Consider the following 26,356-nt stretch of genomic DNA (forward strand, 5'->3'; position numbering starts at 1 on the left):
ACAAAACATTGAAAACAGATTTTTTGCATTAACACAAAAATTGAAACCAAATAACAAATATTTTAATACATTAAAAATAAGCTTCTCAACTCTCTTTTTAACAGCCTTACAATCCAGGAAGATACAGCATCACAAATTGCTTCAGTGGGGAATTTCAGCAGTGCGAGTAATGGCAAATATAGGGTACCAGGAAGACTTAAGATTTGCTGCCATTCAAAGAGGCACATGTCAATAGTTCTGAATATTTATCAGCAAAATCTGATCACAAATCTCTTGATTTGCTCATTCTGTTTCAGATTTTGCATGTAGGCTGAATACCTAATTATTTTAAATGTGCTGCAAATGTAAGATAACACATGAACAAGTGTATCAGTTGATCTTAAAAAATTCCTCTAAAATCATCCCTAAGGACTATGAGAGAGGCAAGCAGGAACACTAAAATGACCTTCAATAAAACAACAGAGGTGTATTGGGTAAATTTTGAGATTCAATACATAGAAGCAGCATCAGTAATGGTTAGCTAGCTATCCAAATTAAATAAATTAATGAAAAACAAATTGCAGACCAGTATTAGTATAAAGCTGAGACATTTACAGTACATTGAAACACTTTAATCATTCAACATTTCACATTACAAATATTTAAAAATTACTGAGCGTTATAAATAGTTGGCATAAAACTTAACAACATTTTTTTTACTATCACTTCAACAAACAAGCTGTAAAAAGGGACATTTTTGAGGGGGTACATAAAATAAAATCAAAAAAGGTGAACCAATATTAATAAAAATGAGTTTCCTTTATTTAAAATTGTTAATCACTACAACCTCCCCAAACACAGTGAAAAGCACAAGGAATTCAGCTACAGAGTGTCACCACTGATGGCTGACTTCCAGAAATAACTATTCTTCTTATGAATATTTGCCATACAGTGTTGAATACATAAGCTTTCAATAAAAACTAGACATTTTAAAATATTAAAAAAGCTGCACATCCAAAAAATATTACAACATAAAAAATCTCAATGGTCAAAATGATAAAAAACTAATTATACATTTCAATTTAAAATACCAAAAAATAAAAATGCTGGACAGGATATTGACCCAATTATTATAATGCTGCTGAGAAAAGTAGTCTTTGCTACTTTTTTAAAGTAAGGTAACAAAAATAAGCAAACAAGCACATTTTTCCTTTAGTCCATATCTAAAAATAACTTCAATTATTTATATTAGTACAAAGATCATATTCTGAATTTACAAATATCAGTAAGATAAAAGGGAATATAATAACAGTAGAAAATGACATTGTGGACAACATACTAATCTGAATGTTTGCAATTAAAAAAAATCGCATTAAAGGTTTACACTGTAAAGTTTTTTCAGAAGTTAGAAAAAAAGTATTGCACATAACAATATGACATTAACTTTTCACAATTTACCACATTCAAGTCTTCTGTAACTTTGTAAGAAATTCTTAAAATCCAGACACAAAGAATAAATTATCAAGTCCTTCCAATGGCATTCATAAAATCTTTTCCTTCTTGAACCATAAGATCAGATTTAAAATCATGCATTCTGCAGAGGTCTGTTTATGAGGATATATTTGCCATGCTATGGGCAAGTGAGAAATGAAATTTAACCTTTGTAAACAACTTTACAACACACAATAAACAAGTTTTGAATTTTACATATTGTTTTTGTTTGTTCGCATGCATGCTTTTAATAATTTTAACTTTGCACACTATTTAGAACTGAGGTAACTTGATGGCATTTCAAACCAGTTTTTGCCCATCGAAAACAGGTAAATCCAATTTTAAAACCATCAAACACCTAAGAATCCATACGTTCAAGTTTACTGCTAAATTCTTTTGTGTGCATTTTGTATTGTGAATTGTGGCAGGTCTGCTACTATACCACAAATGCAGGAGCTGAAAGAAAGTCTATATGAATATTTTCATTGAATATTAGCTGTAAATGCAATGTAATATTGGAAGAAACTGGAACCCACATTTAGACTTCAAGGTTTGGGCTGAGATTGCAGTTTGGCCCTAATATCTACTGTATCATTATTAAGATGTGAACAATATTTTTGCTGGAGTTAAGAGGGTTAATAATTTTTACATCTGTTTTTTTTGTCTGAATCTGCAGTTTTATTAATAGCATTGCTGATCCCTACCATTCATGATATTTAAATTTCACTTTGCCTTCAAATGCTAAAAGGAAACAAAAAGTGAAAATAAAACTGATTGCTTCAACTCATTCTTGTTGCACAATTAAGTTAGCTATATGTGCAAATCTTTGAATAATAAACATAGAAAAATTATTCATCTCTTCAGATTATGAAAAATCGAGGTATTGCAAAAAGAGATGTCATCTGTGAAAAAGTGAGCTTAAAAATATTAACTGTTGGAAAAATCAAGATATATAAAAGTAGTGCACAACAAATGTTGGTATATGTTTTTATAAAAGGAAAACAAAATAAGGGAACAAAAAGCCAGTTAGAGAAATAATGTCCCAAAATGTTCAAAGGCAGATTATGTAAAAAGGGATTTAACTACGAGTAAAAAAGTTATTTTTCAGTGTCAAATTTTAAAAATGTTAGTTCACTACATCTACAAACATTAGAATTGGGCATGAATGGCACAAAAGCACACCAGTTCACCTAGAAAGGATAATAACCAACACTTCCTATAGTTTAAAAATTGCCACTAAGAATTACATTTTTTTTTACTTTAACAGTAAATCCCTGACGAGCTATGGTAAGCACCCTCACAACTCTCTGCTGCTGTTCATTTGTCACTGCTGTGGCAGAACATAGATCAAATTTAAATTCTAAATTTGATCCTTTCACAGCAAATGTCTCCATTTTGACTAGGTTTAATTCTCTTTAAAGCCTTTAACTCCAAAGCAATAGTTACACTGCTCATTATCATTGTGTTACTTGTGGGTCACAAGTCAGCAATCAGCAGTGAATAATCCAGTCTTTGGTTCGCAGGAGTTTGAAGGTGCTATGAACTGTATCAGAAAAAAAAACAGCAAAAGTGAGGAGAAATAACTTTTCACATATATTTTTTAAAATTACACACGGAAACATAACCACCTTTGGCTGAATCACGCAATACTCATAAGGAATGAATTCCTTCAATGCAGTCCAGCACCTATATTGCCACTGCAAGGCAGTACCACTTAAAGCCAACCTGCATAGTTTACACTTATAGTGTTGTGACACCACATGCTAACCTATAGAAATACAGAAACATGCACATTGGCACTCTCAAATGAACTTCAGTGTTTCCTTTTTTCTATGAATTTTACATTTTGAAATGTAACTTTTTCTAAACAAAGTTTATAGGCAGAATATAAGTACTGTGGATAGTGGGAAAATGTATGAATATATAGTGCATGCAAAATAGGTGTACAAGTAAACATTCAATCATTCATACTATTCCACATAAAAAATAAAATAAAAAATCTTAGGCAGATGAAGCCATAGCCTGTGCTACACATAGTTGTGTTGTAATGTAGCCTTTTACTTTGTTATTTTCCAATTCCCATTTTTACTGGAAAAGACATGGTATTTTATATTACCATTTAAACAGCAGCAAGGCCTTTATTGTCTCTTGCAATTAAATAGCATTACTAAAAATAAAAAAATATAAATCAAGGCTACATTTGAGGTATTACTTTTGTGTGTCAAAATGGAGAGCAAAAGCTGACACATGACAATATATTAGTAGATCAAGTGGACTTTGTAAATAGCAACATCAAAAAAATAAAGGTATAAAATCTCTTCCAGCAACGAAAATGCCTCTCTACAATTAGATTTGTGTCAATCTCAACAACTTTGGTAAACTTTTAGGGGTAGCAGATCTTCAAATTGTGGTTTTCCTTTTCTGAAATAAGTGCACACTTCAACCATAGCAGCAAACTAAACCCCCTTTTCTAAAATCGTTTATTTTGGGGAGGTGAAGAAGGGATATGGGAAAAGCACCAAAAGCATTTATCCCGTATATTTGTTAGTGAAGCCTGTAGTGTGTCAGAAACAACTTTTTAAAACCACACTGATAGGTTTATGTTTGAAAACTACTGGGATTTGTATTGTTTCAGGCTATTTTTTCTTATGTGCTCTTCCGCTACTTTAGATTCAGCTCAATTGAAACAAAAACGCAGAAGGGGCTGCAGTAAAACTTCACATTAATTTTAGTTTTTGTCTATAGAACAATAAAACTGGTTCTCTGTTGTCAATTTCATTAACTTAACATTTTTCTCAAATACAAAAGCAAGCTGTGCAAATATGTTTTCCAGAAATACCAATCATACATTCCATTGAGATAAGGATCACATATCCAGTGTTATCACGAGTAATTCAATGTTATTAAAAACATTGAAACCGGAGATCAATTTAACTATTTAAAATGAATTTAGAAACTATGTTTTGAAATATGGGATGAGGCAGTAGAAGAATGCACTTATTTATTATTCCTAGCTAGTCTGGTGTCTGCAGCCCTAGAACGCACTTATCCTGCCACTAGAATCATATTTGATTATTTGTTAGTTCCAACGGAAAGGAACCTGACGTGGACGGTCTCCTCCTTCTTTGACAAGTGGCTTGTGGAACTCTCTCCCAGCACGAGAATGTATGGCAGCCCAGCAGTATTCACAGTAATACTGCAGACATGTGACATTGGCACAGAAAAACGGAGCAAATTTCCCACCACAACGGGTACCCTGGCATTCATCACATAGTTGATCATCAAGGACATATGGCTTCACTTCCACCTAAAAGTTAGCATCAGATTTCAATTAGTAGATTCAGAGATAAATATTAAACAAGTGTAAAACAATCTTTTAGATTGATGTATGTAATGCAAACTGGTATCTGACATCGGCGTTTTCTGCTCAACAGTAACACAGGGTGATATTTTACCTAGTTACTTTAATTATACTATTGAAAATTTTAAAGTGATAATTTTATTTATACAACAAATATTAACTAATATTATTTCTAAACAACAATATTATTTCTGAAAGACAGTCACTGTTGCATGGAGAACAAAATATTCAGAACAAATAAAAAACAGAAAATACTTGACATTAATATTTTGTTATTTGCTATTTTCACTGAAGGTGAAATTTAGTTAAAATGCCAATAAGCCTCCTTTCTCTCCTGTACCTACCTTAAAAGGCAGAAAAGACCAAAGTTAGCATTCACTTCAAGACAAGGATTTATAACAACTAAATTAGTACTGATCAGTATCTGGAATTGAAAGTAGTAGCTGAACCAGAAAAATGTTTATTACTTGTCATTACAACCATCAGGGAGGAGGCACAGGAGCCTGAATCCCCACACTTAATTTTCAGAAAAGCTTCTCCTCAGTCATTACATTTTTTGGCACAGTCCAAACTCAGGGACACTATTTCTTATTTTTTTGCATTATTTATTTTGTAAATTATAGTAAATGTTATGTCTTTTCACTGGACTGCTGCCACAAAACAACAAATTACACGTCATATAAGATGGTAATAAAACTGATTCTGATGAAATTTCTGCTATTAAGTTATCTGTTTCTGATCACTTCTTCTTGGGTTAAGTTACATGAAAAAAAGTAATCAAAGCAAAATTGTTATTCCAAAGAAAAAAAACTGAAAATACAGGGACCAAAACATTTTTTTTCCTGAAATTAAACTCTTAACTAAATTCTTGGCAAACACTAAACCAAACTTTTATTCATATAAAGGAAGCAAAACTAAAAGCAAAGTTATTTCTAGAAGTAAAATACATTGGGGAATGTAGCTGACACCTCTGGTTATGCTCATGTACATTACATAGAATATGAAATAGCGCAACACAATTTAGCCCAAAATGTCTGCAACCAAAATGATGCCAATCTAAACTAATCTCATCTGCCTACATGTTGTCTTAAAGCTTCTATTCCTTGCCTATTCACGTCTGTCTAAATACTTAAACATTGCTATGTAATCTACTTCTACCATCTCTACTGGCAGTATATTCTAAACTCATACCATTTTCTGTGTAAAAATAAAGAAATGCTTGCCAGTAAATCTTTAAAGTTTCTCCCCTCACCTTAAAGCTGTGCCCTCTGGTAGTTAACATTTCCACCCAGGAAAAAATAACTATCTACTCTTCCTGTGTCTCTTATAATTTTATATATTTCTATCAGATTGTCCCTTGGCCTCTAGGACTGCAAGGAAAACAAACCAACATTATCCAACATATACTTGTAGTTAATGCACTATAATCCAGGCAACATCCTGGAGGATCTCTTCTATACCCTTCTGTCTCCACATCCTCCTGCCTTATCTAATCTCTTCTGTTGTAAAGCTAAGATCAAAGATCTAGCTTACCCAGTTTTTCCTCACAATTAAAACACTCCATCCCAGACTACATTCTAGTGAATCTCCTCTGTACCTTCTCCAGCACTATCACATCCTTCCTATAGTACAGTAATCAGAACTGCACACAATACTCTAAAAATGTTATATAAAGCAACTGCAACATAACTTGCCAACCTTTATACCCAATGCCCTGACAGATGAGAACAAGCAGCTTTACTATCCTTTCCACTTGTTGCCACTTTCAGGAAGCTATGAATTGTATCCTAAAATTTTCCTGTACGTCTGTGTTCATAAGGATCCTGTAGTAGATGTTGCATTGAATCTCTCAAAATGCATTACCTCACACTTGTTCAGATTAAATTACATCTGCCATTACTCTGCCCATATTTTATTTAAATGATCTATATACTGATGTATCCTTTGACAACCTTCCGTGCTAGAACAGCTCCACAAAATTATGTCATCTGCACACTTACTAATCAGACTACTTGAAGGCAACCAAATGTGAGACAGGATTTTTCCTGCATAAATTCTCTTATAATATTTTTAAAACATGTTTGGTGATTTTCACTTACCCGTTTATCAATGTCTCCATGCTGTAACTGGACAAAGCGAGCACTGATAGCAGCAATATAGCTTTGTTGATTTGAGAAAGCCACACGGCCTGCACCTTTTGGATATTTTAACTCTGGATCTGTGTCAATGCCAGCATAGCAAACTCCACCATACAGCCTGTCCATGATCATTGCCAGCTCCACTATAGTGCAAAAATCATGACAATAAGGTAAGCAGAACAATTGCGAAGTGCTAAATGTATTAATATAAAAGAATTTCATTGAAAAATTGTGAAAAAAGGTAGTCTTTCTTGTATTTTTCTTTTCACGAATCATAGAGGTCGTTCACTCCGTGAATCACTTGTCCATTCATCCCTCTCCACTGACCTCAGACCCGGCACTTACAAAATGCCTTGTAAAAGTATTCAGCCCCCAATTCTTTGTTCACATAATTTAGTATTACAACCAGAGATTTTTATCAAATTAACTGATAATTTTTATCCTTTTTTGCCCCACAGTAGAGCCCAAAAATGAAAAATTAAAAAATCCAAAACTTAAATGTCAGCAGTTCAAAAATATTCATCTCCCTTACCCAGTACTCTTTTTCAACAGTCTCTATTAGCTTTGCACAGTGTGATGGGAGCAAGATTTGCCCATTCCTCCTTGCAAAATTGCTCAAACTGTGCTAGGTTAGTTGGGGAACAGCACTGGACATCAATTTTCTTTATTTGAAGTCATGGTTGCTCTGGCAGTACATTCTGGGTTGTTGTCCTGCTGAAAGGCAAACTTCCTCCCCAGTTTAAGATTTCTGGCAGAGGCTAGCAAGCTTTCATCCAGCATCTCTGCGTATTTAGCAGCATTCATCTTCGCATCGATCCTGACCATGATGCTACCTCCACCATACTTCAAAGTATGGATGGTGTTAAACTGACTGATGTGCAGTATTAGGTTTATGCCACACATACCGCTTAGTATTGAGGCCAAAAAGTTCCACAAGACCTTCTTCCAAATCTTTATAGTATCTTCTAAGTGATACTTTGCAAAGTTAAGTCACAGGCAAGGATATGCTTTTTTTTTACGTAGTTGTCGTTTTTGACAGACAGATAGACATACTTTATTGATTCCGGGGGAAATTGGGTTTTGTTACAGCTGCACCAACCAAGAATAGTGTAGAAATATAGCAATATAAAACAATAAATAATTAAATAATAATGTTAATTATGCCAAGTGGAAATAAGTTCAGGACCAGCCTATTGGCTTAGGATGTCTGACACTCAGAGGGAGGAGTTGTAAAGTTTAATGGCCACAGGCAGGAATGACTTCCTATGTCGCTCAGTGTTACATCTCGGTGGAATGAGTTCCTGGCTGAATGTACTCCTGTGCCTAACCAGTACATTATGGAGTGGATGGGAGACATTGTCCAAGATGGCACTACCATCAGAGAGTCCAGTTCCACCCCACAACATCACCGGCCTTACAAATGAGCTTATTGATTCTGTTGGTGTCTGCTGCCCCAGCATCTTCAGCATCGTCTGGCAGATGTTAAGGGACCTCGGTCTTCTCAGGAAACAGAGACAGCTCTGACCCTTCTTGTAGACAGCCTCAGTGTTCTTTGACCAGTCCAGTTTATTGCCAATTTGTATCCCCAGGTATTTGTAATCCTCCACCATGTCCACACTGACCCCTTGGATGGAAACAGGGGTCACTAGTGCCTTAGCCCTCCTCAGGTCCACCACCAGCTCCTTAGTCTTTTTCACATTACGCTGCAGATGATTCTGCTCGCACCATGTGATAAAGTTTCCCACCGTAGCCCTGTACTCAGCCTCATCTCCTTTGCTGATGCATCCAACTATGGCAGAGTCGTCAGAAAACTTCTGAAGATGGCAAGACTCTGTGCAGTAGTTGAAGTCCCAGGTGTAGATGGTGAAGAGAAAGGGAGACAGGACAGTCCCCTGTGGAGCCCCAGTGCTGCTGACCACTCTGTCTGACACACAATGTTGCAAGCGCACGTACTGTGGTCTGCCAGTCAGGTAATCAATAATCCATGACACCAGAGAAGCATCCACCTGCATCACTGTCAGCTTCTCACCCAGCAGAGCAGGGTGGATAGTGTTGAACGCACTGGAGAAGTCAAAAGACATGACCCCCACAGTGCTCGCCGACTTGTCCAGGTGGGCGTAGACACGGTTCAGCAGGTAGACGATGGCATCCTCAATTCCTAGCTGGGAGTTGTACTGTGTCATGTAACATCATGGTTCTGAAAAAACGTTGTCTCATTTTTACTATGTACTGTACCGGCAGTTATAGTCAAAATGTCAATAAAAGTGACTTGAACTTGAACTTCTTCCTTGCTACTCTTCCACAAGTACCCTTTTTGTGCAGGGCCTTAGAAATTGTGGAGCCAGGAACTTCATCTCCAGTTGTAGCTACTGACTTCTACAGCTCACTTAGAATGACTGTCGGCATCACAGTATCCTCTCTTACAAGTGCTATTTTTTTCTAGCAACTAAGTTTAGCGGAGTGGTCTGACCTAGGCAGTGTGGCCATAGTTTCAAATTTTTTCCCCAGGTTTTTTTTTACAATGGAATGCACTGAGCTCCGAAGTATGTTCAGTGCCTTTGAGGTGGTCCTGTACCCTTTTGCAGACTTCTGCTTCTCTATTATTAATTTCCATGACTTATCTTGAATTATCTTTTTGTCTTCACTTTGGTTTGATCTGTTGAAATCTACCATACTGTTGGACCTTACAGAGGGAGGGGTTATTTATTCTTATGAATTCATTGAAAACAGGTAATCCTCCAATTTTCTACATCAACAAATTGGGTGAGTTGATAAGATAAAATACAATATTTCACCTGAGGAAAGTTAGCATAGTAATTACAAAGGGGATGAATACTTCTTCAGCCTCAAAATTTTGGGTTATAATTGTTAAAAAATTGCTGACAGGTTTTGGAATTTTTCTTTCGATTTAACATGATGGATGATGTTTTGTAGATTAGCTCAAAACTCATACTTCAATATATTTTAAATTTAGAAAATGAGACAGTAAAATGTGAAAATAGTTGTGGAGGCTGAATACCTTTTCAAGGCACTGTATCCCTAGAAGTGGAAGAAATACTTAACCTGCCCATTCACCTCTATTCAGGACCCCAATCAGTCCTTCCAGATGAGGCAACACTTGACATGCAAACCTGTCAGAGTTATCTACTGTATCTGGCGCAATTGGTGAGGTCTCCTGGAGACGTAGATTGGGGGCCCACTTTGTAGAGCACCTTCACTCCTTCTGCAACACACAGGATTTCCCAGTGGCCAAGCATTTTAATTTCAATCCCCATTCTGATATGTCAGTCCATGAACTCCTCTACTGCTATGATGAGGTTGCCCTCAGACTGAAGAAGCAACATCTCATAGAATGTCTGGGTAGCCCCCAACCTGATGGGAGGAACATCGATTCATTAACTTCCAGTAATTTGTACCCCACCCCCTTTCTCTCTTCTTTTGTTCACCATTTCGGCTCCTCTCAGATCTCTTTCTCTTCTCTTCACCTGCCTAACACCTCCCCCAGTAACTTTCCTCCTCCCCTTTCTCCCATTGTCCACTTTCTTATCAGAATCCTTCTTCATCCCTTTACCTTTTCTGCCCATCACCTCCCAGTTTCATTCCAACCCCCTGGCTTTATCCATCATTTTCTAGCTTGTATTCCTTCCTCTCCCCTCACCACTTTATTCTGTCTTGTCCTCCTTCCTTTCCAGTCCTGAAGAAGGGTCTGTGTCCAAAATGTCAACTCTTTATTCCTTTCCAAAGATGCTGCCTGACCTGCCGTGCTCCCCCAGCATTTTGTATGTGTTGCTCACAATCTTAGTTTCTAGTCTTTTTTATGAACTAACTGCTGCTTTTTATAGTAGCTATTATGTAAACCCAAACTGGTCTTGGGAAGAACTAAATTTTTCATGTCAGATCCTGGATAGAATATGGGCAGGATTTTATAACCTGAAAACTTTACCCTATTTAGCCTGATATCATCCTCCTTAATACAAACATAACCATGATATTGTAGATGTTACCACACTTAACAAGCACAATAATCCTGGTATGGTAACTTCCTTCTTACAATCCATCGTGTACACCAATTATATCACCCTTTCTGCCAAGCTAAATGGGAATATAAATAGATATCCTATCCAATCAGGACTACAATGATAATTTGGCTGTTCAATATTTAACAAATGTGGAAAAGGCTGGGGTTTGAACCCAAAATATTTGATCCATATAATTTTTGTGGCCTTTCCTAAAACTAAATGGGGCAGCTATTTTCTCTCTTTATAACACCCAGTTTCAAATACTTATCAATTTCTCTTTCACTGCAAGTGTCTCAATAGTTGTTCAAAAATATCATAAACTCACTCAGCTGGTAATAACCATCTTAAATTGATGACCACTCAGCACTGAATCCACATCCACCACAACCAGGAAACTCTCTTCCTTTTCATCTGACACAACCAAAGCCTAATGTAACTTGCAGTTTTAAGCCACTGGCAATAATTTTACTATCTCAATTATTTCTGACATCATCTTGCTAAATACTCTCTGAACACTTTCAACGACCTTAACATTTTTTCTTATAACACTGCATGTATCTCAACCATGCACTTGTCCAAATATTTTTATTCTTGTACACTGTAACATAAATGCTAAAAAAAATACAAAATGCTGAAGTACATTGTACGTTATGCAAATAAGCATATCATGAATTCTGTGCAGCTGTTTATACTGTACACCGTATGTGGCAACTACAATCTACATCTGATGATCACCCTTTTTTAAATTTCTATTTCTCTCATGAACATTGCCTTAAACTGTTAGTCACAATATTAGAAACATAGAAAACCTACAGCACAATACAGGCCCTTCAGCCCACAAAACTGTGCTGAACCCTACCGTAGAAATTACTAGGCTTACCTATAGCCCCCTATTTTACTAAGCTCCATGTACCTATCTAAAAGCATCTTAAAAGACCCTATCATATCCGCCTCCACCATCGTTGCCGGCAGCCCATTCCACGCACTTACCACTCTCTGGGTAAAAAATTTACCCCTGATATCTCCTCTATACCTACTCCCCAGCACCTTAACCTGTGTCCTCTTGTGGCAACCATTTCAGTCCTGGGAAAAAGCCTCGGACTATCCATACGATCAATGCCTCTATCAGGTCAGCTCTCATCCTTCTTCGTTCCAAGGAGAAAAGGCGGAGTTCACTCAACCTATTCTCATAAGGCATGCTCCCCAATCCAGGCAACATCCTTGTAAATCTCCTCTGCACCCTTTCTATGGCTTCCACATCCTTCCTGTAGTGAGGCGAGCAGAACTGAGCATAGTAATCTAAGTGGGGTCTGACCAGGGTCCTAATATAGCTGCAACATTACCTCTCGGCTCCTAAATTCAATTCCATGATTGATGAAGGCCAATACACCATACACCTTCTTAACCACAGAGTCAACCTGCGCAGCTGCTTTGAGCGTCCTATGGACTCGGACCCCAAGATCCCTCTGATCCTCCACACTGAGTATTACCATTTATATTATATTCTGCCATCATATTTGACCTACCAAAATGAACGACTTCATACTTATCTGAGTTGAACACCATCTGCCACTTCTCAGCGCAGTTTTGCATCCTATCAATGTCCCGCTGTAACCTCTGACAGCCCTCCACACTATCCACAACACCTCCGACCTTTGTGTCATCAGCAAACTTACCGACCTCCATGCAGAATATGACCCGTCTACAACCACTCTTTGCCTTCCGTGGGCAAGCCAATTCTGGATCCACAAAGCAATGTCCCCTTGGATCCCATGCCTCCTTACTTTCTCAATAAGCCTTGCATGGGGTACCTTATCAAATGCCTTGCTGAAATCCATATACACTACATCTACTGCTCTTCCTTCATCAATGTGTTTAGTCACATCCTCAAAACATTCAATCAGGATCGTAAGGCACGACCTGCCCTTGACAAAGCCACGCTCACTACTCCTAATCATATTATACCTCTCCAAATGTTCATAAATCCTGCCTCTCAGGATCTTCTCCATCAACTTACCAACCACTGAAAAAAGACTCATTGGTCTATAATTTCCTCTTGCACTTCACATACTTGTAGAATGCCTTGGGGTTTTCCTTAATTCTGCCCGCCAAGGCCTTCTCATGGCCCCCTCTGGCTCTCCTAATTTCCTTCTTAAACTCCTTCCTAGTATTGTTATAATCTTCTAGGTCTCTAACATTACCCAGCTCTCTGAACCTTTTGTAAGCTTTTCTTTTCTTCTTGACTAGATTTATTACAACCTTTGTACACCACTGTTCCTGTACCCTACCATAACTTCCCTCTCATTAGAACGTACCTATACAGAGCTCTACACTAATATCCCCTAAATATTTGCCACATTTCTTCAGTACTTTTCCCTGAGAATATGTTTCCAATTTAAGCCTCCAATTTCCTGCCTGATAGCCTCATAATTCCCTTACTCCAATTAAATGCTTTTCTAACTTGTCTGTTCCTATCCCTCTCCAATGCTATGGTAAAGGAGATAGAAGTATGATCACTATCTACAAAATGCTCTCTCACTGAGAGATCAGACACCTGACCAGGTTCATTTCCCAAATATCAAATCAAGTACAGCCTCTCCACTTGTAGGCTTATCTACATACTGTGTCAAGAAACCTTCTTGAACACAACTAACAAACTACACCCCATCTAAACCCCTCGCTCTATAGGGAGATGCCAATCGATATTTGGGAAATTAAGATCTCCCATCACGACAACTCTGTTATTATTATACCTTTCCAGGATCTGTTTCCCTACCTGCTCCTCGATATCCGTGTTACTATTAGGCGGCCTATAAAAAACACCCAGTAAAGTTATTGACCCCTTCCTGTTCCTACCCTCCACCCACAGAGACTCTGTAGACAATCCTTCCATGGTGTCCACCTTTTCTGCAGCCGTGACACTATCTTTGATCAACAGTGCCACGCTCCCACCTCTTTTGCCTCCCTCCCTGTCCTTTCTAAAATATCTAAAACCCAGCACTTGAAGTAACCAATCCTGTCCCTGAGCCATCCAAGTCTCTGTAATGGCCACCACATCATATCTCCAAGTGCTGATCCATGCTCTAAGCTCATCTGCTTTGTTCACAACACTCCTTGCATTAAAATAGACACATCTCAAGCCTTTGGTCTGAGCGCGTCCCTTCTCTATCACCCACCTATCCTCCCTCTCGCACTGTCTACAAGCTTACTCCATTTGTAAGCTAACCTTTTCCCCAGTCTCTTCAGTTCGGTTCCCACCCCCCCAGCAATTCTAGTTTAAACTCTCCCCAGTAGCCCTAGCAAACTTCCCCGCCAGGATATTGATCTCCCTGGGATTCAAGTGCAACCCACCCTTTTTGTACAGGTCACACCTGCTCCAAGAGGTCCCAATGATCCAGAAATCTGAATCTCTGCCCCCTGCTCCAATCCCTTAGCCAACATTTATCCCCCAACTCATCCTATTCCTATTTTCATTGTTGCGTGGCACAGGCAGTAATCCTGAGATTACTACCTTTGCGGTCCTGTTTCTCAACTTCCTTCCTAACTCCCTGTAGTCTTTTTTCATGACCTCTTTCGTTTTCCTATGTACATCATTGGTACCAATATGTACCATGACCTCTGGCTGTTCTCCCTCCTACCGCAGGATATCTTGGACTCGATCTGAAACATCCCGTACCCTGACACCAGGGAGGCAAACTACCATTCAAGTTTCTTTCCTGTGTCCACAGAATTGCCTGTCTGATCCCCTAACTATAGAGTCCCCTTTCACTATTTCCTTCCTCTTCTCCTCCCTACCCTTCTGAGCCACAGGGCCAGACTCTGTGTCAGAGGCACGGCCACTGTTGCTTCCCCCAGGTAGGCTGACCCCCACACCAGTACTCAAACTGGAGTACTTATTGTCAAGGGGTACAGCCACAGGGGTACTCTCTAGTACCTGACTCTTCCCTTCCCCCTCCTGACTGTGACCCACTTGTCTGTCTCCCATGGCCCTGGTGTGACCACCTGCTTGTATCTCCTCTCTGTCACCTCCTCGCTCTCCCTGACTAGGCGAAGGTCATCGAGCTGCATCTCCAGTTCCCTAACTCGGTCCCTCAGGAGCTGAAGCTTGACACACCTGGTGCAGATAATGACCGTTCGGGAGGCTGGGAGATTCCAGGACCTCCCACTTCTGACACTAAGTACAGAAAACTGGCCTCACACACATACTTCCTACCTTGCCTGATCCCGCCTAAGCCCGCTGAGCCAAAGCCCTACCATTCTGCTGCTTCTCACTCCGCTGCCTGCTCCAACGCTGCCCACTGGATATGGCAGTCTTCTTAAGTTAATAGCTTGACTAATCACACCAAGTAAGGAAACAACCCATTTTTCTATTTGATTTATTTGTATTCATGGCTGCAGATAATGGACTTGGTCACAAACAGAAGAATCCTCTTTACTTCTATCTTCTATTAAAAAAAAATATAATCTTGTTTTCTCCTTATCATCCCTTTTGAATCTCTGTTCAATCTCTTGCAATAATTATTCTTTTGGTCTTAGTGTCCTCTCACCCAGTCATTTTCTGTTCTCTCCCCTTCCACTGGGCAGAAGATGCAAAAACTGGAAAACATACTTGAAAACGGCCAAGTTCAAGGTACTTTCTGTTGTGTTTGATATTGAGGGATAGTGCAGAGCACACCAAGATGCCAACATGTAGGATATTCAACTCAACTTTATTGATCCCCTGATTGAACAGTATGTGAACTCCTTTCATGTGGGAGTGGCTGAGTGGCATAGGAATAACACTATTAACTACCACTCCATCTCCCGTTGTTGGAGAAAAAAATACTAGGTATGTTCTTCTTGTCCATAGAACTGCTTTGAAATTAGTCACTGAAATAGAGCAATTTTGTGCACTTTACCCATAGCATGTAATTTATGCTCCTTAAATAAACAAAAAAAAGACTTGCCAACATTAAAACTGTCTTTGTTTTAATGGTCTCCTTCCCTCCTTTCATCAATTCTTTTTTGGTTAAAGAACAGTCTCATTTAGTGAAATGTTTTCAACATTACAACACTTTGAAAAAAAACACTATATCTAATGGAGATCAGAGTAGACTACCTGAACACACTGGCAAATTGAGAGGATTATTCTGCCTCTTTATTCACTTGTCCTAAGCTATCAGGTTATGGCGTGTATGTCTGTGGTAGGACAGATAAATGACCCGATCTGGTACAAGTTCCTGGAAGTGTTGGGGTGAATGGAGATTCTTGAACAGGTATGCCACCTCAGATAAATTGCCCTCATTATAAGGATCAGGCCACTCTATTTCTTCCTCTACCTTCTGTGGACTTTGAAGGCATACGAGCACATCACTGATCTGCCAGATTTCACCTCGTGATATTCTGATCACAAGCAATTGTGGTGCATGCATGCTATTATTCCTTTGGTGAATTGATCTGAAACCCAAACAGCTTCACCACTCCTGAGTGGTGACAAAGCTTTTATTTAGTGTCTGAAATCATGCATGTTCTTCATTTTCTCACACTGTGTTGTCTCAAAATTTCTTACTTTGTCCAAGTCCGGTAAGTGAGGTTGGAAAAGGGAAGAAAGAATGGGCAGGTGTGTTCTCAGTCTCTGGCCCGTTAACAGCCCTGATAAGCTGGAGCTATTCGCAGCAGGTGTGGAGTGATTAGCTTCGTAGGATCTTTTGCCTTCAGAATGAGACTCTTAACAGTTTGCAGTACTCTTTCCACTTCTCCATTTGCCTATGGGTATTGAAGAGTGCTTGACTGGTGTTTGAACTCAGTCCCTAACAAATATTTTAAATTCTGAACAGCTGAATTGTGGACCATCGTCTGACACAAGTGTCTCTAGTATTCCACGGCGAATGAATACAACTTTCAGGTGCTGTATAACTGCTGCTGAGGATGTAGAGGACTGCTTGGACACCTCAACATTCCATGAGCAGTTATCCACAGTGAGAAGATATCTGTCTCTTCTCAACTTGAAAACGTCTGTGCCTACAATTTGCCATGGAAAGTCTGGGAATTCTGTAGGACAGAGGTTCAGCATGATTTTTGTGCAGTTTTCTGCATGCTTCACATTGCTTTACATAATCTCCCAGTTGTGTCCTCAGACCAAGACACCACAAGGATTGCCTTGCTCTTAGGCAACACTTTTGATGCCTTAATGTCCTGGGGAGATTTGACTGATGATTTTGGCATGCATAGATAGAGGAGCGATGAGTCCTTTAGCAGTAAACCATCAAGAATGGTGAGTGTGTCTCTTTCAAGCCAGTAAAATCTGAATTTGTGAACTCCTTCTGGAACAGCTGGCCATCTATGGTCACAATATTGCATGACTTCACTGCAGATTTGGTCCTTTTTCAACTCAGCACAAATTTTGTCCAGTTTACTCTTTGATGCATAAGCCTCATTCTGAACGTTTGCAAATGTAGAGGTAAGTCATCCAAGTGTTTCAAGCTGAAGAGGCTGACAAGTAGCTTGTGGTCTGTTTCAAGTGGGAATTTAGTGCCGATCAAGCAGCAGCTGAACTGTTCACAAGCCACGAGAGCCAGCGTATCCTTTTCAATTTGGGTGTAACACCGTTCAGTAGGGAGTCAGTGCTCTTGATGCATATTTCACCGGTTTCCATATCCCACTGCAGTTTTGCATGAACACTCTCCCTAGGCCAAAGGACAACGTGTCTGCTAAGACCACGGTTACTTTGTTTAGATCAAAGAACACCCATGTTGGCTGTGAGATAAGCTTTAAGTGATGAGGATAACTTTTCTTGTGGTGTGTCCTAGGTCCAAACGTTTCTCTGAGAGAGGTTATGTAGTGGCTTTGTTTTCTCTGCCAAATCTAAAATGAACTTTCCCAGTTGGTATACCGTGCCAAGGAAACTGCGGATCTCTGATACATTCGTAGGTTGTTCCTTGTTCTGAACTCCTGTCAGTTTGTCTGAATCTGAATGCACTCCCTCTGAGGACAGTTGGTGGCCTAAGAACTTTGCCTCCAAATTTGCTAATTCACATTTCTTTTTGTTCAGGATTATTCCAGCCTGTTGCAATTTCTCCAAGACAGCTTCCACTCTTTTGTCATGTTCCTCATTTGAGTCTCCGAAGATGAGTATTTCCATGTGGCAGACTACTCCTTCCAGTCCCTCCAAAATTTGGTTTGTCCTTATCTGAAAGTGTTCAGGGGATAATGAGATGACAAAAGGGAGTCTCTTGACTCATATAGTGCGATTAGGATTGTGAGCCACTGTGGCTCAGGAACTAAATGGATCTGCCAGACTCTGAGTTTGCTTCTAGTTTGGTGAAGAACTTTGCTCCACCCAGCATACCCAATGTGTGCACAACAGGGCAGAATAAACTTCTCCCACCCCACTGCACTATTCAATTTTGCTAGATCAACATAGATCCTCACTGTGCCATTTGGCTTAGGAACATTCATTCTTGTTATGATGTCAAGTGCTCCATTTGCTCAAGTTCAGCTTTGTCTTTGTTCCACAGTGGGAACGGCATATGCCTCACTGTGGTCAGAGAGTTGAACGTCACTCCTGACCTCAGTTGGATACGGTACTTTTCTTTCAGTACCCTCAGGGCTGTGAACAACTTGGGGTATATCTGCCACTAAACATTGTTTAGCCAATCCCAGCTTGCATTGAATTTGCCCTGCACTGTTTTGTGCTCCTTTTTCTGAGCATCTGTCAGTCCTAATCCACCCATGATGTCATCTGGTTTGCCACCCATGCAGTGTATCAGTGTGCTTACTCAATGCTCTTCTGAACCGAGTGAGATAACTTACAATCCTAAATCTCTCAAAGTTTCTGAACCATCTCTCAAAGTCCCTTAGAAAATTAAAATGTCTCAGGGGCTTAATTAAGTAAGTAGATGTTGGTACTGCAGGTATTCACTCCATTTTCCTGTTTGTTTGAATCTATTTATTATTTTATTTATTTGGACTACAAATCTTCTTTTATCTTCCTGAGAGTTTGAGTGACTTCTCTGCTGTGTTTGTGTCTCTGTGCACTTTCCCAGGCTAGTGGCCCACAGATTATTACAATCTATCCATTTCTGGGAACAGCCTGAAGGCTATCCCGAGCATCTCTGGCCAATTCTCAGCTCAAGCGGTGCATACAATTAGCAACTAGCATAGGGAGTTTAGGTTGATAAGTCTCTGGATATTTTTCATAGATATATGCAAGCAAGAACAGTCTCACTGTAAATTCTTGCTTGCTGGGAATCTCACTTGGCCTGTAGCATCAATTCATTGATGATCAACCACCTCTTTAACCATGTTGTGTTCAATATTGAGAAATTGTGCAGAACACACCAGGATGCCAGCACACAGAATATTCAACTAAACTTTATTGATACCCTGCTTGTACAGTATGTGAACTTCTCCCATGTGAGAGTGGCTAACTGGCATAGGATTAACACTAACTACAACAACAGCTCTATCCTGCTCTTATCGGGCTCTTGAACGAACCTTCTTGTATTTTATTTGTTTATATACTGGACTACAGCACAGAATACAGCCCTCCTCCCCTTCGAGCCACACAAACCAGCAATCCTCCGATTTAATCTGAGCCTAATCGCAGGACAATTTACAATGACCAATTAACCTACCAACCGGTACATGTTTGGACTGCGGGAGGACATCGGAGCACCCGGAGAAAACATACAAATTACTTACAGGCAGTGGCGGGAATTGAACTTAGGTCGCCTATACTGTAAAGCGACATGCTAACCGCTACTCTACAGTATGACAAAGATAAACTCTCCATCTCTGAAAACCTCGTTGCGACCTTGCAACTTATTGTATACATCTGCTGAACTTCCTGGGTATTCTGTTATTGCCTTTCCCATTGTACTATCTTGATGTACACACGTTTTAAAATATTCTGTTGGAATGGCATGCAAAACCAAGATTTTCCACCTTAGCTTGGTACATGTGATAACAATAAATCAATTACCAATCCTCGTAAATCTTTTTAGCTGTTTTCCCAAAGTTTCTATGCCCGCTTTAATGCACAGTATAATAGTGTAGCTAGTTTTAACCCATGGAAATTTAACGAAACATAGAACAGTACAGCTCAGGAACAGGCCCTTTGGCCCACCATGTCCATGTCAAACAAGATGCCAAATTAACCTAATGCCATTTGCCTATACATGATGTTTTTCCATTCCCTGCCTGTTTAGTGTCTGAATAAATGCCTCTTAAACATTGTTATCCTATCACCTTCCACCATCTCACCTGGCAGTGCGTTCCAGGAACTAATCCGTACAAGTGGAACACCTGCCCCTACACCTCCTCCCTCACGACCATTCAGGGCCCCAAACAGTCCTTCCAGGTAAGGCTTCATCTGTGAGTCTGTTTGGGTTACCTACTGTATCAGTGAGACATAATACAGACTGGGAGACCGCTTCATTAAGCACCCTTGCTCTGTCTGCCACACAAAGTAGGATTTCCCAGTGGCCATTCCCATTCTGACATGTCAATCCATGGCCTCTTAAACTGCCATGATAAGGCCATGCTCAGGCTGGGGGAGAACGTCTTATATTCTGTCTGGGTAGCCTCTAACTTGATAGGATGAACATCGACTTATCAAACTTGCGGTAATGCCACCTCCTCTCCTTTAGCATTCCTCATTCTTGTTTCCCTCTCACATCTTCTCTCCTTACCTGCCCATCAGCTTCCTCTGGTGCTCCTCTCCTTCCATGATCCTCTTACATCTCTATCAAACTCCTCCTTCTTCAGCCCTTTATCTCTTTCACCAATTACCTTCCCAATTCTTTACTTCACCCCAACCCCTCTCCTGATTTCACTTACCATCTGCCACCTTGTACTTCTTCCTCCACTCCACCCAATATCTTATTCTGACTTCTTCCCCCTTCTTTTCCAGTCCTGATGAAGGGTCTTGGCCTGAAACATTGACTGTTTATTCCTATCCAAAAATGCTGCCTGTGTTTTGTCACAGGAATCTCTCTCTCTTTCTCTCACACCCACAACCTCTCTCAATCTCTCCCTCCCACTCCATCTCTCAAACTCTCCATGTCAGTCACTTTCTCTCTCCCTTCCTCTCCCAATCCCTTTCTCTATCTCTTTCTCACAATCCTTCACTCTCTCTCCCTCTTTCCACTCACAATCTCTTTTTTCCCTTCTCTCTATTCCCATCTCAATCTCTTTCCCTCTCCCAATCTCCCCATCTTTCTCAATCACCCTCTCCCTCTCTCTCAATCTCTATCAATCAGCTTCTCTGTCAAGCTCTCTGCCCTCTTTCTCAAAATCTGCCACACTCTGTCAAACTCTTCCTCTCTTTCTCAAACTTTCTCGCTCTCAAACCACCCCTCTCTTGAACTCTCCCTCTCAAACTTTCCTTCACTCTCACTTTCAATCACTCTCAATTTGCTTCTCTGTCACCCTCTCCCAATCTCTCTCTATTAATATGCTTATCTCACAATCACCCTCTCTTGATGTTTCTCAATCTTTCTCTATATTTCCCTCCCTATCTGTCAATCTCAATCTCTTCCTAGCCATCACCCCCTCTCTTTTTCTCAATCAGCCTCTCCCAATCTCTCCTTTCTGCAGCTTATTTTGATCCTGCGCAGTAGTAATCCCACACTAGATGGTGATGCAGCCAGTTAGAATGCTCTCCACAGTACATCTGTAGAAATTTGCAAGACTCTTCTGTGACATACCAAATCTCCTCAAACTCCTAATGAATTATAGCCGCTATCATGATTCTTTGTAACTGCATCAATATGTTGCGCCCAGGACAGATCCTCAGAGATGTTGACACGCAGGAACTTAAAATTGCTCAATCTTTCCACTTCTGGTCCCTCTATGTGGACTAGTGTGTGTTCCCTCGTCTTACCCTTTCTGAAGTCCACAATCAGTTCTTTGGTCTTACTGACGATGAGTGCAAAGTTGTTGTTGTGACACCATTCAGCTAGCTGATACATCTCATTCCTGTACGCATTCTTATCACCATCTGAAATTCTGCCAGCAATAGTTATGCTGACATAAAATTTATAGATGGCATTTGAGATGTGCCAGCAAGGTGGAGATGTTATTTGCAATCCGCACAGATTGTGGTCTTCTGGTTAGGAAGTTGAGGATTTAGTTGCAGAGGGAGATACAAAGGCCCAGACTTTAGAGCTGTTAGAACAGAACTGTAGGAATGATTGCGTTAAAACGCTGAGCTGTAGTCAACAAACAGCATCCTAACAAAGTATTAGTTTTGTCCAGGTGATGCAAGGCCACATGAAGAGCCAATGTGATTGCTGTAGACCTATTGTGGCAATAGGCAAATTGCAGTGGGTCCAGATCCTTGCTGAGTCAGGAGTTGATATTAGGCATAACCAACCTCTCAAATCTCTCACAGCACTTTATCACTGTAGATGTGAGTGCTACTGAAAGATAGTCATTCAGACAGCTCACACTGCTCTTCTTGGGCTCTGATATGATTGTTGCCTTTTGAAGCAGCTGGGAACTTCTGACTGTAGAAATGAAAGACTGAAAATATCTTTGAGCATACCCACCAGTTGGTTGGCATAGGTTTTAAGAGCTCTAACCAGGTACTCCATCAGGGCCTGTCACCTTGCAAAGCTTCACCTTCTTGAAAGACAATCTAGCCTTGGCCTCTGAGACAGAGATCACAGGGTCACCGGGTGGTGGAAGGACCTTCATAGCTGTAGTTTTATTCTCCCTTTCAAAGTGTGATCAGGTGATTGGACTTTCCACAGTGTGGGTGTAGGATGGCATGGTAAGTGCTCTTGATCGTAGTAAACAGTGGTCTAGGATGTTGGCTTCTCTAGTTCCACATGTGATATGTTGGCAATAATTATTTAGAGACTTTTTCAAGCTGGCCTAATACAATAGTACAATTCAGCCCAACTTAGCACGTTCACTCTTATCCTTATCCATAACTACCTGAAAACTTAAGAGTTATAATCATTGTTTCCAAAATTACCTCCTACTAATCACCTGGCCAGACTCCTTTTTTCAATACTAGATCTAGTATGGCACCTTCCCTAGTTGGATTATTTACATATTAAAAACACTCCTGGATGTGCCTAACAAATACTGTCCAACTTCATTACTTTTAACTCTATATTACTGGAAGGCAAAACGATGTTTTTCTTACCTGCATTATTACTATATTAGACATTGAGAAATGATCAAGGTTTAGAAAAGTAAAACATAGAATCAATTTTCGTGGAGATGACAATCAACATTGTCTTGTTGGGTGACTTCTCAACTTCTAGTTTATAAATTTCAGATTATTAAAAAATCCATATGCTACTATGCATTGAGTCCTACTCATCATTAATATCCTTAAACTGTGCCTAAATAGCTCAAAATCAATGTTTTCATTTTCAGGCTACTATCATGTTGAGGATTCAGCCTTCAATCTTTCTAAACTCTGCCACTATAACCTGACCTTGTACCTTACCAATTCACTTGTAATCTATGGTGATTTTTCTATTCTGTCTTCTAGGCATCCCCAAGTCCTGGAATTTCTTTCCTAAATCTCTGATCTCAAACTCTCTCAAGATTCCCTTGAAACTTATTTCTTTGGCCATGCTTTTAATGTTTTCAATGGCCTTTTTCATTGATTTGTTTTAATTTATTTTGTCCAAGTACCAGTTGTAATGTATATTGGTACATATACCTTTAATGTATTTTATATATTATGTACAAATACAGGTTGCTTACTTCAATCTGTTGTTTTATTACTTGATAGTGAGGTCAGCTGAGATCATTGGGGTCTCTCATCCCGCCATTATGGACGTTTACACTACATTCTGCATCCACAAAGCAAACAGCATTATGAAGGACCCCATGCACCCCTCATACAAACTCTTCTCCTTCTTGCCATCTGGGAAAAGGCACCGAAGCATTTGGGCTCTCATGACCAGACTATATAACAGTTTCTTCCCCCAAGCTATCAGACTCCTCAATATGCAGAGCTTGGACTGACACCTTGCCCTATTGTCTTGTTTATTATTTATTGTAATGCCTGCACTGTTTTGTGCACTTTATGCAGTCCTGGGTAGGTCTGCAGTCTAGTATAGTTTTTTTCTGAGTTTGTTTTTTTTACGTAGTTCAGTCTAGTTTTTGTACTGTTTCATGTAACACCATAGTCCTGAAAAACGTTGTCTCATTTTTACTGTGTACTGTACCAGCAGTTAATGGTCGAAATGACAATAAAAAGTGACTTGACTTGACTTGATAATCTCTTTTTGCTGTTTCATGTAACATATAATGCTACTGAGGTAATACAACCTAAAATATCTTTGGAGATCTGGAACTCCTAGGATGATTTTTGTAGAAAGTGCACATTACTCTACCATTAATGAAAATAAAAAGCCTGATCATTATTAAATATGATCATTGCTTAGTAAAGTACCACATTAGTTAGCCTTTAATGTTGTTATATTGAATTGACAATTTTAAAACATGATCAAGAAGCACTAAATGGCATTTTGTGCAATTTCAGAAGTTCTATACTCTCAAAATACACTATAAACATGAACAAAATGTAAAAAAGGGAAGTAGTTTTTAATTGAATCCTTTATGAGATCACTAGTTCTAATTAAGAATAGAAACAACTACACATAATTAGTGAACTTTATTGGCATTTTAGCTTACCAGCTCTAAGAGGCCTGGGAACACCACCTACAAAAATAGTCTTCCGTGGATCAAGTGGCTGAGAACCATCCATTACAAAATCACTGTCATTGAGATTCCATGGGCGTATCTGAACCTGCATTTAGAATTATGTCCAATTGAATTTCAACAATAAGATAACAAAATATACAGATCTTTTCATATACCCAAATAGTTAGCTGAAGCATTAGAAATTAAGAAAAGACACTATCTGTGGCATTTGACTATATGTTAGAATTCAGCTTTTTATAATTTTATTTAAATGATTACTTTTTAAAAACAACTTTGTGGTTTTCCTTCTCAACTGTTTTCTCTGTACTTAGAAATATGAATTTGATGTTACTGGAATAAATAGGTGAGCTTATATAATGTAGAAAGTGACATTGTTTCTCTGTCAAACACATTAAGATTCCTATGAAAGCTTAATTGCATATACAAAAGGGACAAAATTATGCACTTGCAGAACAGCATAGCTAGAGTTCCTATCTAAGGACACAAAACACAATCTAAGTCTCTTCCTAATTGAAAATACAATATATTGAGATTTGATGCTTTGTTATTAAATACACATCTGCTTACTGGTTTATCCTTGATAGTTGGACTTGATACACAAAGATACAGCTTTCCTTCCTCTTCAATGCAAGCATCAATTAAAGCTTGCACAGAACCTTCCTCCTGAAACAGCAGAAACGCATAGCCTGCAAAAGAAGATAAAGAGTAAGTTGAAAATAAAAACACGAAATGCTGGCAGAACTTAGCAGGCCAGACAGCATCTATGGGAGGAGGTAGTGATAACATTTTGGGCCGAAACATCGTCACCCCCTCCTCCCATAGATGCTGCCTGGCCTGCTGAGTTCTGCCAGCATTTTGTGTTTTTATTTATTTCCAGCATCTGCAGATTCACTTGTGTTGCCTAAAGAGTAAGTTGATTCATTTCAACTAGTGTAGTTGATTAGGCACCTTGTATTTTGCATATTATGGGAATATATACTCAGCTGCCACTTTATTAGCTGCACCTGTACCTTAATATAAACATTTAATCAGGCAATCACATGGCAGCAACTCAGTGCAGAAAAACATGCAGATATGGTCAAGAGGTTCAGTTGTTCAGACCAAACATCAGGATAGGCAAGAAATGTGACCCAAGTAACTTTGACCATGGAATAACTGTTGGTGCCAGTTAGGGTGGTTTGAGCATCATAGAAACTGCTGATCTTTTGGGATTTTCGTGCATAACAGTCTCTAGAATGATGCAAAAAACAAAAATCCAGTGAGTGGCAGTTCTGTGGGTGAAAATGCTTGTTAATGAGAGGGGCCAGAGGAGGATGGCCAGACTGGATCAAGCTGATAGGAAGGTGCCAGAAACTCAAATAACCGTGCGCACAACAGTGGTGTGCAGAGGAGCAACTCTGAACGCACATGTCAAACCTTGAAGTTGATGGGCTACAGCAACAGAAGGCCACACACACACACACACACACACACACACACTTAGTGGCCACTTTATTAGACATAAGAGATACCTAGTAACGAGGCCACTGAATGTAGATTTTAGATTTTATGCAGTGATATGATCATTACTACAAATAATTATTTTACCTTTTTATGAAGAGGCATAAAAACTACATGCTTCACTTCAGCAGAATAAACATCCTTCAAAAATCTAGCAAATTAATAAATGAACATTCTTGAAAAACTTGCAAAAT

At 39.3% G+C, this 26,356-nt stretch overlaps 1 protein-coding gene across 3 annotated transcripts in view; it reads right to left on the reverse strand.

Annotated features, from left to right (window-relative positions):
- Window positions 1-441: 441 nt before the first annotated feature.
- cpeb4b (cytoplasmic polyadenylation element binding protein 4b) overlaps window positions 442-26,356 on the reverse strand; it is a 103,466-nt gene continuing 77,551 nt past the window's right edge. For 2 of the 3 annotated variants that reach the window (XM_059990152.1, XM_059990154.1), the window contains 4 exons: window positions 25,230-25,348; window positions 24,633-24,747; window positions 6,931-7,112; window positions 442-4,777 (listed from right to left, as the gene is read on the reverse strand). In XM_059990152.1, coding sequence (XP_059846135.1) covers window positions 4,550-4,777; window positions 6,931-7,112; window positions 24,633-24,747; window positions 25,230-25,348 — 644 coding nt within the window. In that variant the 3' untranslated portion in view covers window positions 442-4,549. Of the gene's footprint in view, window positions 4,778-6,930; window positions 7,113-23,696; window positions 23,786-24,632; window positions 24,748-25,229; window positions 25,349-26,356 lie in introns of those variants that run through there. The other variant, XM_059990153.1, reaches the window with a different exon arrangement.

The sequence above is a fragment of the Hypanus sabinus genome, chromosome 15 (genome assembly GCF_030144855.1).
Source record: "Hypanus sabinus isolate sHypSab1 chromosome 15, sHypSab1.hap1, whole genome shotgun sequence".
Taxonomy (NCBI): Eukaryota; Metazoa; Chordata; class Chondrichthyes; order Myliobatiformes; family Dasyatidae; genus Hypanus; species Hypanus sabinus.